General features: G+C 43.7%; 1 protein-coding gene across 1 annotated transcript in view; it reads right to left on the bottom strand.

The window, feature by feature from the left end:
* LOC140304052 (dihydropyridine-sensitive L-type skeletal muscle calcium channel subunit alpha-1-like) overlaps window positions 1–12,743 on the bottom strand; it is a 247,211-nt gene that overhangs the window by 206,074 nt on the left and 28,394 nt on the right. The window contains exons 3-4 of the mRNA XM_072383062.1: window positions 4,219–4,361; window positions 3,553–3,705 (exon numbers count right to left, since the gene is read on the bottom strand). Of these exons, the coding sequence (XP_072239163.1) occupies window positions 3,553–3,705; window positions 4,219–4,361 (296 nt within the window). The remainder of the gene's footprint in view (window positions 1–3,552; window positions 3,706–4,218; window positions 4,362–12,743) is intronic.

Raw genomic sequence — 12,743 nt, forward strand, 5'->3', positions numbered from 1 at the left:
CTGCCGCCGAGGTCGTCCTGCCGCAGTCGTCCTGCCGCAGCCGTCCGCTGCCGCCGAGGTCGTCCTGCCGCAGTCGTCCGCTGCCGCCGAGGTCGTCCTGCCGGGTCCCACGCCTGATCTGGCCGTCCTGCCGGTTTCCACTCCTGATCCGGCCGTCCTGCCGGTTCCCACGCCTGATCCGGCCGTCCTGCCGGGTCCCACGCCTGATCCTGCCGGGTCCCACGCCTGATCCTGCCGGGTCCCACGCCTGATCCTGCCGGGTCCCACGCCTGATCCGGACGTCCTGCCGGGTCCCACGCCTGATCCGGCCGTCCTGCCGGGTCCCACGCCTGAGCCGGCCGTCCTGCCGGGTCCCACGCCTGAGCCGGCCGTCCTGCCGGTTTCCACGCCTGAGCCGGCCGTCCTGCCGGTTTCCACGCCTGTGCCGGCCGTCCTGCCGGTTTCCACGCCTGATCCGGCGGTCCTGCCGGTTTCCACGCCTGATCCGGCGGTCCTGCCGGTTTACACGCCTGAGCCGGCGGTCCTGCCGGTTTCCACGCCTGATCCGGCGGTCCTGCCGGTTTACACGCCTGAGCCGGCGGTCCTGCCGGTTTACACGCCTGTTGCCTCGCCCAAGACCAAGCCTGCTCCGGTGGTCAGAGTCCCACCCGCCCACCCCATTTTAGGAACGTCTGGAAGCTGTTCCTTGAGGAGGGGGCTGTGGGCGTCTTCAGGGGTGGGCCGGGTGGGCAAATCCTGGTCCTCGCCATCGTCCATGGAAGCCGGAGCGGGCTCATGGCCCTTCCCCTTTTGAAAGATCACTAATCTTGCCCTCTCGTTTCAGGTGACTTGCCCTTCCTCCCGTGTCAAGCGTCTGATTGTCTTCCCTGATTCCAAGTGTTTTCACTGTTCCCCTTGGTCCCTCGTGTGTTCAAATAGTCTGCGTTTCCCTTGTCTTGTGCCAGTATGTTGTCTCAGCGTGAGCGTCATTACCAGCCACCTTGTCTTGTTTACCACAGATCCCACGAGCCTGCAGTAAGCGACTCTCCTGCAGCGCACCTTGCTTTGTAATTTATTCCACAGCCATAGCCTTAGTTTATTTATTGTTACGGTAAGTTCCATAGCTTTGTTTTTCCTCCATTTTCACGGAGTGATTTTTCGTTCTTACTTGTTATAGTCACCTCCGTTAAAGGAGAGCTTTAAGTTAAAGATAAAGTTTCATAGAGCTTCTGTTTTGAAAGAGTGCCTTTGTTTTATTCCGCCTCACTTTGAGAGCGTGATTTTGTTTTGTTAAGAGTTCATAGCTTTTGGTTTTCCTCCCGTTGTGGAGAGATTTTAAGTTTGTTAACTTTCATAGCCGCGCTCCTCCTCCCTCGTAGTTACAGAGTAGAGCGCTTAGGCGTTTTCTAGCCCTTTTCGTTTGCGCTGTGGGAGATCGCCCTGCAGTGCCGTCATCTGTTGTCTTGTGTTGATAAAAAAACATCTTGAACCCTAAGACCCTGCATCTGCGTCCTGAATCCCTCTGTGGTATGTGACACTATCAGTTCTCTCTCTCCATCTCCTGCTTTCACTCGCTCCATGTGTCAGATGTTTAGTTACTCCTCTGCCACATTTAGTGATAATGGTAAATGTAACAAATGTGGTCTTTTTGTAATTTAGGGGGTGAAATTATCTGAATTGGACGCTTGACTCTGCACTGTTGAAGACCACCAGATAGCGAGCCAGGTATCTTTAGTCGGTGTGGAGCCACCTAGCGTACTTAGTACATTAGCGATCCCTTAGCAGAACCGGAGCGACTGGGACCCCGGGCTGGCTGGATGGCGATCAGGAAGAGGAGACATAGCCCTAAAGTCAAACCTGTGGTTCACCATCAACCTGTCCATGTTACAAACAGATTTTCCTCACTCATTGACACACCTGCTGAGGATAAAACTCTAGATGACTCTGAATTTTCTGTTTCTAATTTCACTTCAGTAAAAAAAAAAAAAAACTGTTTAGCTATAAAGTTACTCTAGATGGTAATTCCTTGGCTTCCAGAACTACAGTGAGGACCCTTGAAGTTATTTTTGACCAGGAACTGTCCTTTGACAGTTTCTAGGCTTTATATGGGTTTATATTGGTTTTGATAGAAAAATCAGGAAGTTATACTATGAAAAAAGGGGGGAGGCTTCCTCCTATCTTTTGGTTCTCATAACAATGTGTAGCTAGTGAAATTGTTTTTTGACTGTCTGAACTCAATGTCTCATAACATTACTGTCTGAACTCGTTTTCCCATAACATTGTATGACTAGTAATGTTAGTTTCCCATAACATTGTGCGGCCAGCAAACATAAATAATATATGTCCCTGTTAGGCTCCTCAGTACACATATTGTATTGTCCTTTGGCCAGATTCTAAAATCTATATTTCCTCCAATGGGCTCATTTTTCCCCCCATCAGCTGTCACCTTACGGGTTCACCACCCATAGGAGGGGCCAATGGGGTCGGGTGCAATGTGAGCTGGGTAGGGGCCGAAGGCAGAGACCTTGTCAGTCTGATCCTCAGCGACTGAAACTGGCTCTTCGGACGTGGAACGTTACCACTCTGTTGGGTAAGGAGCCTTTGTGCTTACGCACCAAACAGCAGTTCAGAGTACCCACCCTTTTTGGAGTCCCTGGAGGAGTCACTGGAGAGTGCTCCTGCAGGAGACTCCCTCGTTCTGCTGGGGAACTTCAATGCTCATGTGGGCAATGACAGTGAGACCTGGAAGAAGGTGATTGGGAGGAACACCTCCCCCGATCTGAATCGGAGTGGTGTTCTGTTGTTGGACTTCTGTGATCGTCATGGACTGTACATAACGAACACTATGTTCAGGCATAAAGGTGCCCATATGTGCACTTGGCACCAGGACACCCTAAGCCGCAGTTCAATGACTGACTTAGTGGTTGTATCGTCAGACTTGTGGCCGTATGTCCTGGACACTCGGGTGAAGAGAGGCTCGGAGCTGTCAACTGATCACCACCAGGTGGTGAGTTGGCACTGCTGGTGGGGGAGGATGCTGATCAGACCTGGCAGGCCGAAATGGGCTTCCTCCGCAGGTTGTTTGGGCTCTTCCTTAGAGATAGGAAGCTTGGTCATCCAGGAGGGGCTCGGAGTAGAACCGCTGCTCCTCCGCATTGAGAGGAGTCAGATGAGGTGGCATCTGGTTAGGATGCCTCCTGGACGCCTCCCTGGTGAGGTGTTCCGGGCACGTCCCACTGGGAGGAGACCCCGGGGAAGTCCCAGGACACGTTGGAGAGAATATGTCCCTCGGCTGGCCTGGGAATGCCTCGGGGTCCCCCCAGAAGAGCTGGAGGAAGTGGCCGGGGATAGGGACGTGTGGGTTTCTCAGCTCAAGCTGCTGCCCCTGCGAGCCGAGGCCCAGAGAAGTGGCAGATGATGGATGGATGTATGGACGGGCTCATCTTTGTCAAAGTCATGTAAGCTTATATGGCTAACAAAAAATGTGCCAAATGAAGAAATGTTAATATGCTCAGTATTGGACATGATTTGACTCTACCAGACACATGCATCCTCTTGCACTGCATACTGTACTTGTGCCAATGAAGTAGCAGGTCTTGTGCATTTTACACTTGAAGAGTTCCAGTCCCATGATGGAGTAAATCGTGACCATGAAAAGGACCAGTAGGGTGATGTGAAACAGAGGCAGCATGGACTTCAAGATGGAGTTCATCACCACTTGCAGACCTGGGGGGGGGATTTGCATTTAATATGATTCATCATGTTTTATAGGTTCCTTTTCTCCAAGCAAGCAGTCACTCATAACATTCACTGATCAGCCACAACATTAGATCCAATGACAGGTAAAGTGAGTGATTCTTTTCACCGTAATTCTACCGTAACGTTTTTAATTGAACCACAGACAGGCAGACAGCTGCTCTTTTCGTGACTAACAGCTACCCCAAGAAGAGAACATAACAAAAAGTCTGAGGCGTTGACACTAAGATGATCTAAAAGGATTTTTTCCCATTAACGTGCCTCCCCAACCCAAATTTAGTGGCATAAAAAAAACTTAATCAGTATCAGGCACGTGGTCATAATATTATGGCTAATTGGTGTACATGCCTAAGTCTGCCACATAATAATGTTGAAAATAATAAAGAGTGAAATTACCAAACTTGAAAAACCTAATGAGCAAATGATGAAATTCCTCAACCATTTGTATAAACTATCTAAAACAACAGCAGACTAGCAACTTACTTGGGACTCCAGAGACTAGTCTGAGTGGTCGGAGGACTCGGAATGCCCGCAGAGCTTTCATGTCAAAGCCACCACCTTTTTCTCCTACTGGAGCCTCCACTCCACTGATGTGGTTTATTGCATCCACAGCCACAGTGAACAGCCTAAAAAGAAATTCATCGTACATATATGTATATGTTTAATGTTGAATAAACAATGACAAAGTTGATTTTAACATAAACACAATACTCTGAAAGGTGGTCATGGCTCAGGTGCAAGAGTGGTCTTCTTCCAATCCCTAATTGTTGCCTTCCAGGTGTTGATGTGCACTTGGGCAAGACAATTAACCAGACATTGCCCAATATTCTCATCGAGTGTGTATGACAAAGTGCAGCATGATTATAGTAAAAAGAGCCATATGGATAAATGGACTGTACTTGTAGACCTTTTCTAGTCTAACTGACCACTCAAAGTGCTTCTAACACTACATGCCACATTCACCCATTCACACACACTCATACACCACATCTTAAGTCTATACATAGCTACATGCTTTCTAACCATTCATACACCAATGGATACATCGGTAGGCAATGTGGGATTCAGTGTCTTGCTTCGACATGTAGCCCGGGGAAGCCGGAATTGAACCACCGACCTTCTGATTGATGGGCGACTGCTCTTCAATGTGTGTAAATGGGTCAATTATTCTCTAGGGTTGCCAACTGACCCTTAAAATACTGAATTTAAAACAAAAGATGCATTTTGTATTGAACTGATAAGGGAAACGTTTTTTTTGTAATTTTATGAGCAAATGTTTGTGGGATAAATATGACAGGTACTACTAAGCAAGCACAAATTGTATGACATTTAAGGAAACATTCCTGCTGACCCTGTCTGTTTTGGTTCACACACTATCCCAAACAGCCAATGCTCTTCTCATTGGTTATGACTCATAGCCAATTAGAAACACTGGCTGTCAGTATTGTTATGACACATGTGACACCAGTGGTATATCTGAAAAAAAAAAAAATAGAATACTTTACTTATGTCAAGCATCGTCTGTGGTAAACAAACAAATGAACAACAAAAAAAAAAAAACATACAGTCTAGGCAAGGATTTTTCAGTGCCCTTCTGCATTTTTGCATGTGTTAGGTGGGTTTCCTGAGGCCTGTACAACGAAGCGAGCTCAACCTACCCGGGGTTACTCCCAGCCTATCCAGCTCAACCTATCCACAAAAATGTCAATCAGGATCAGCGGTACCATGAAGCTGTTTATCAACTCGCAACTCAACCCAGGTTTGACTGATAATGAATCTGTGAACATGCATGTATAAAGGGGCAGGTTAAAGGCAGCAGACCAATCACATTCATGAGCGCAGAGGGAAGGACGGCGTACTTAACGACGTAAATTAATTCTGAAGAAATATGAGGATGAAAAACAAAACCTTACTGTTAAATTAAACACGATGGCAGCATCAAAGAGACACCGAATGGCATGGAAAGATTGCTGATTGCTTAAATGCCTAAGTTACACATCAATGTTGGCATTCATTTTACACAGCCATGCATCCCAATCAATGAGCTCCATATGAATTGCATTTATGACAATTAGTCCAGATGTAAGCTCTCTGGAGTCAAAAGGACTTGAGGTAGATAAAAACTAAACACAATTTCATCTGGTAAATTGAACTGTTTAATCCCATAATGTATGGGCTACAATAAAGTTGGAAGCTGATGCCACAATTACATCATATTAATACATCAAGTTGTTAGTCTGAGGGAGATACATCATCAATGTTCCAATTCACAGTAACATTACATCCTTCATCTTAGGTTTTTTTTTTTTTTTTTAAACCTCTGGCAGTTTGCCGTTAATCCCCCACGGGTGCAGTTTTAGTGTAACATTTCTCCTTTTCGTTTACAGTTTTTACAGCAAACAAGCAGAAGAATCTGTGGAGGCAGACAGTCATTGGAGGTCCTGCCCTGGAGTTCACCCCTGCAAAGGAGCTAGCCCTCGCCAACAATGAGGGTCGCCCCATAATGGACGGGGTGGGAGGTGGGGTCTCAACTGACCTGGGAGCCAGCCCCTCCAAATATGTTGAAAGTTTGTGTCCATGACAAAGCTTTGGCAATTCAGATAAGATTAATCTGTTTTCATGTACATTTGTGTTTGTGTAATAGCCACAGTCCCACGTTATACCACACACAGTTCAGAACACTCATGCTAAGACAGGCCTATCAACTTTCCCCTCAGTCGATGGAGATACTATGAGTGGTGGTGCCAGAGGTGCCAGAATCTCACACTGTCTCTGCCAGAAGTATGTCACACACCTGTCACACACAGCAGCGTATGACCCATGAGTGCTAGCACACGGCTAATAGATTTCTTCTACTATATACTGTCTCTACAGGTGGTGGACTTGTCTATGGGTCTGTGGTGGGGGATGAGAAGACATTCAGTGCGGTTACATGAGTGCCTTCGGAATGGATTAATGGCTAAATTACAATAAAATTGAGTTATTCAGTTAATGTAGAGACCTTAATCTGACCAAAAAACGGTGTGGATCGGGTTACTTGCAATCGAATTAAGACCCCAAGATAACTTGATCCAAATGTACACTAAACGTGCATGTAGACGATAGTAGATCGGAGTGTTCTGCGCATGCTTGAGATTTTTCCCCGTGATCGTCACCCCGGAAGTCGAAGGAGATGATATTACTGTTATATTACTTATATTGTTGTCGCTGCCATGGGAAAGAAATAAACAATGTGATGGAGAATACGCCATCACATTTGTGCCATAACCATGCTCATCACAAACTAAATGTAGAGGAACGCAGCTTCATCTTGCTCTTCATTCGCCATCTTTCTCAAATGCCTTAGTTTTGTTGTTGTTGTTGGTGGTGGTGAAGACATCAACCGGAAGTGACTCTATTAGCGATAGTTGAAATGGGTACAGCGCTACCTATCGTACTGGGGTATGGCATGCTTTTGTTCGATTCATTCACCGCCATATATCCAAGGATAATTACCCTTGCTCAGATAAGGAGCAGAACCCAACTATAGCTATAATCGAGTTAATCTCATCATGTTGACCCACTGATTGTCTGTTTCCTCTGAGAGAGATGTGGAGGTATCACCTGTTCTTACATTTTGTAGAGTTGAACTTGTGTACGTCCACAGATGGTGGGAATATGGGTGTGACTGAATTGCAGTGGTCTACACATAGGGTTTGTCAACTAAAGTTTTCAATGTTTAATAAGTCATTGCTACCACTGTTATGTTAATGCTGCAGTAAGAACATTCACCACTAGCTGAGCCCCAAGCCTACACATCCACAGGGAGAAGAGCAATTGGGATGATAAGGGGATCAAAAAAGGTAATCATATCAACCATACCTGACATGGGGAGGTCAAAATTACATTTCCTGTCCTGCTATAGGACATTGCTGAAATGTTAAGCAGTAATAAAATGCAACATATGAATGCTATTTTCTCCTATCTATGCTCTTTCCTAGTTTATACACATTCTGTGCTTTAATCTGTATGCTCCATGTTTCACTGGTGAGGGCCCTTTACAAAAAGAGCCTGGAGCAGGAGATCAAATACAGATGGCTAAAAATAAAAAAGGCAGTTGGAGATTGAATATCTTCAGTTAAAAATAAAGAAGCTGATAAGAATGAGGTACGTGGGTAATGACTGTTACAGGAATACATAACATTTCAGTATCCTACTTTGGTCAATTTAAACAGTACCATTTTATAGAAAGATGCTATTGTTCAGGTTGTCAACACCTTTTCAAATTCAAACACCTTCATTAAGATGCAAGTATCACAAATGTATTTTATTCCTTCTTTCTTATAGAGACTGGGGAGAGAAAATGTGTGAAATAAAATGCATGGGTAACACAAAACAGCTTTCTTTTATTGAAATAATTCTGTGATGGCCTCCCTCACTGCCTGGCCAGTTGGATAATCCAGTGTGATTGGGTCCACAACATCAGGGGGCTGGGGGTTGATCGTTGGCTCCCTCTCTCTTCTGATAGTGGCAATGTTGTGAAGCACACAATATACTGCAATAATATTGCAGGTATGATCTGGGGCCACCCTCAGACGATGCAGACAGTTAAAGCGGGCCATAAGAAGGCCAAAAGTGTTCTCTATTTTGACCCTTGTTTTGGGCCCTGTTAAACAGCGTCTGTGGTCCCGGTTCAGGGTCTGCATAAGGAGTCATTAGGAAGGGGTGCAGGGCGTACCCCCTATCACCAAGCACCACTACACTGAAGTCTCCTGTCAATGAGAGGATGTAATATGTTTAAATGGACACCCTTCCATCAAACAAATTTGACAGGTGACCTTTGAACTACTTCCGGTTGCTTACATCTGGTCAGGTGGCCTTTGACATCTAAGGGAGGGGGGTTATGGGTAGGCTTAAGGGGGGTTTACAGCTAAGGTCAGGAGGTTGTGAGAAATATCTTTGTTGAATGTTTAAATTAATTTGCCACAAAGTCTGAACTACATGTTTGAGGTAATGAAGGATGCAAATGAAGGATGGATTGAGCACAGTCTGAAGTCTTTTGCTGCTGATAAAATTTACTCCACAGTTGAGTTAACAGCTCACCAGTAACAGCAAATGCAGGGTATGACTTGTACATCTAACTATCTGTTACACATAGCTAATGTAAATGTTTATGTTTATGTATTTATGTTTCTGTATTTAGCAGACGCTTTTATCCAAAGCGACTTACAAATGAAGATATAACAGCTATATAAAAAGCTAACAATAAGCTACATAGAAGGAACCCAGGAGTCCGACTCTGTCAGAGGTGACAGAGTAGAGATAGGGTGCAGGCATAGAAGGAAGTGCATAAAGATAAAATGCAAAGAAGAGTTTCTTGAAGATGGACAGGGAAGCCCCTGTTCTGGTTTAACTGGAGATCTCAGAATGAAAAATAGAATCAAACATTCGTAGTTCTCAGAGTGACATCTGAGAACCTGACCCTGCTGAAAAAGTGACCTACCATTATCTCTAAATAAGTTTTTGTAAGCCTGTAGTTGCCAAATCAGTTGGGTGTGCCCTGGTTAATCTCATGAGAATGTACATGGTGCCTCTCTGACTAAACTGCCATTTCATCCAGGTGATGGTGATCATTTTCCAGCTGTGGAAAATTTTTAAGTTTGTTAAATGCTGACTTTAATTTAATCATCTTATCACAGAGAAACATCTGTCTCTTGACACTTTGTGGGTAACTCAGTGTTTAGGTGTTGCTTAAGTTTTGTTTGCTTTAGGAACATGTTGCACAGTTTGAATACTTCATTTAGACCGTAATTTATTCCTTTGCATGTTGTTAGGAGTGTTTTACATTTTCTGTACAGTCTGCAGTCCTGCTGCTTGTCTTTGGCTGTGTGTGATCACCTTGATTTATAATAAATTGCAATGAAGATCACATTGAATAAAGCTAATTAAATGTTGAGTAAGTTATAAAGATGAGTAACAAGGTTCCTGAAATGTTCTTTACACTGGTCAACTGAAGGTGAGTAAATCTTTTAGCAGCAAAGTAACATAAAGTATGAAGAGCAGCAAAAGCCAGCTTACTGAGTTATTCTTGCCTGGTGCAGATGCAGATATACAGTGAGATTACATTAACAGCCCCCTGTGCATATGAACCTGATTCAGGGGTTTTCTTGAATAATCTTTCTTGACATTTTTTGAAGAATTACTATGATTTCTGTAACGAACAGGGTGAAATGATCACATTGTTCTGTCAGATCATTGAGTCTTTATTTTTATTTTTTTTACTATGTTCCTTATCACATATTAACTAATATCTCATAATTAGCTGGACGTTAAAAAAATGAAAAAGGAAAGGAAAATAGGCGTACTCTCAGTGTTTTATTCAACTGAATGTTTCTATATTGTTTGGTATATTTGCACGAGACCTTTCCCTCTTGTGTTTGTATTGTCTCTTAGACCGTGGGAGGCCTGCAGTGTTTCACAACAGGGCAGCTGGAGGTGTGCACGCCACCAACACACACACAGTCATGCACACACTGCTCCGTGATGTTGAGGCTGATAAATACACACGATGCAGAGAAGGGAAAGTAGAAGTGTAAAAACGAAACACTGTGACCCTAACTGACAGCTTACCTTCACATCACTAAACAAATCTGTAAGTAGCTATAATTGCTTTTCCTTTAATTGAATAATTTCTTTTGTCAAAAGAAAATCCTTGCGGTGCAGACAACTCCTGAGTCGAACAATACAAAGGCCACCTGACCAGATGTGAGCAACCGGAAGTAGGTCAAAGGTCACATGTCAAATTGCTTTGATGGAAGGGTGTCCATTTAAATATATGATGTATCTTAGAATTTACAGTTAGAGGCACATATTGCAACACTATATTATACAATGTACAGTTGCCATACCCTGCTGCAGTTTCTGGTAGCGTGTGGACTCCATAAAAATAAGAGAGTCATGTACAGATCCAGGCCACTTGGCATCAAGGCTGGTGATCATGTTGTTGAAATCACATGTCACCTGCAGAGACATTTGGGAACAGAAATCCCCTTGAATCAGCATAACATCCATCAGTCAACTGCAATTAAGAATCTCAAAGTTTATTGGTGCAATGCAAAGAATATTCATGTTCATATTTACCTGGACATTGAGGCTGTGGCCATTATGTCTGTCGACCTAATCCCTCTCATCATGACCCAGAGATGCAGAGATGGGGATGAGAGTGCCATCAATCCACCCAAGCACTCGGGGGAAACCTGTGGTAAGAGTTCACAGCATTTAATGTGCTACATTACAAGAAGTCCACACATATAGCTTAGTATGGTCTGTGCAATGAAGAATAGACCTGAAACAATATGACTAAGTCCCTTTGGTGTCCTCATCAGTATTACTGTCATCACGGGCAATCTGAGGTTTTATTGTAAATGGCCAAACATTGCGTATCAGTACTAGCCTCTAATAAGTTTCTGTAAGTGTGTTTCCCTCATTTTAAACAAGGGGTAAAAAAATAATCCATTCACACACACACATATTTGTGTGTATATATACACATTAAAAAAGTTTAGAGAAACAGCATGAGCTCGGCCAACATGTATTTTTAACAGCCTGATTTTCATTATGCAATGAACATGAAATTTCACAGAAATCCTCAGTTATTGACTCACCTGTGATGGCATAGAATCCTTCTTTTTTTCTGTGTACTGGCAAGTGGAAAAATGATGAATTCATTCACCAACTGCGTCAGGGCAGAGGACACTTGGTGGACAGCTCGACAAACTGTGTTTTTTCCAAGCCACTCAGCATCCCAGATGGTGTATCCATATAGCAGAGGGGTCTGGGACAGATCTGGCATCAAGCCTGCACTTCTGGTAAGTGAACCGGATGTGGGCCAGATCTGGCAATGATAGCACGGTTTATGTATGGCGTGCCAGATGTGGGACGGTTATGTTTGAGTGTATGCGAACCATAACTGGCACGAAACCCCACCTTGCAGGACTGGCTGTGTGATCCACATCCGTATAAAATCGATCCCCTTTGTTGCCATTTTGACAGGGCGCTCAAAATGTAAAGCACACTAGTGTTCATTCATTTTAAAGTAAAGCAAAGGAAAGCGCACATAAATTTCAATATTGCTTCCTTTTCAGTGTTCTCTAACTTTCTTATATGATAAAGATTCGAAACAACAAAGAATAATGATGATGATTCTTGATAACAGTATGGATTAAATTAGATTATAGATCTTTTATGCACAATAAAATATCTAATTCTAAATAAAAGCACAATAAAGTAGCACACATTATGAGCTTTTGTGCTACTGGACATAGGTGGAGCTAGTCGCTAAGGAACACGTGGAACTGATTCAGCAAGGATACGCAGACCAGACCAGACCACAAGGAGCCAGCAGAGCAGAGTGGACACTGAGGATGCAGCCAGCAAGTGGTGGAGTTGATGGGTACATAAAACAGTATTAAACAACAACAGTATCGTGCAGCTATTCTGTTTGATATTTTGATTAGTTAGCCACTTGTGGTAAGTCATTTAATGTAACGTTTCGCAAAATACTGTATGTCTGTATATTCCTTTGTTAGCATTAGCCGAGCTAATATTAGCTCGGAGCGCTAACTGACTGTGTTAGACATAAAACTGGCCTGGAGTGGTGAATTCCTTTTATAACTTTATAACTTTTTCACTCTATTTTGTAACTATATTGTAGCTTCCCTAAGTCTGAGAACACTTTTGGAAACATCTGTTAGCTCTGTTAGCTCTCCTATAGCTGCAAAAAGCCACATAACAACACCTATGTGCTAACAGAGCAATAGTACGCGTTCGTTCATTCATTCGTCTTAAAGTATTGGTGAAATAAAGACAGATAATCCCTTATTTAGAGGCTGCCTCGTTTTTGCCCCGTTCACTCCGTTATATGGATTGCAAGTTATCTAAATAGGTTCCGAAGGACGCTGACTTTCACCAAACTGTTCTCGGAGAGTAGATAAACGTATTTCATGCCAGAAATAAGGTCCAGGTTTAAA

This window comes from Leuresthes tenuis, unplaced genomic scaffold (genome assembly GCF_036924035.1).
Source record: "Leuresthes tenuis unplaced genomic scaffold, fLeuTen1.0.hap1 SCAF_3, whole genome shotgun sequence".
Taxonomy (NCBI): Eukaryota; Metazoa; Chordata; class Actinopteri; order Atheriniformes; family Atherinopsidae; genus Leuresthes; species Leuresthes tenuis.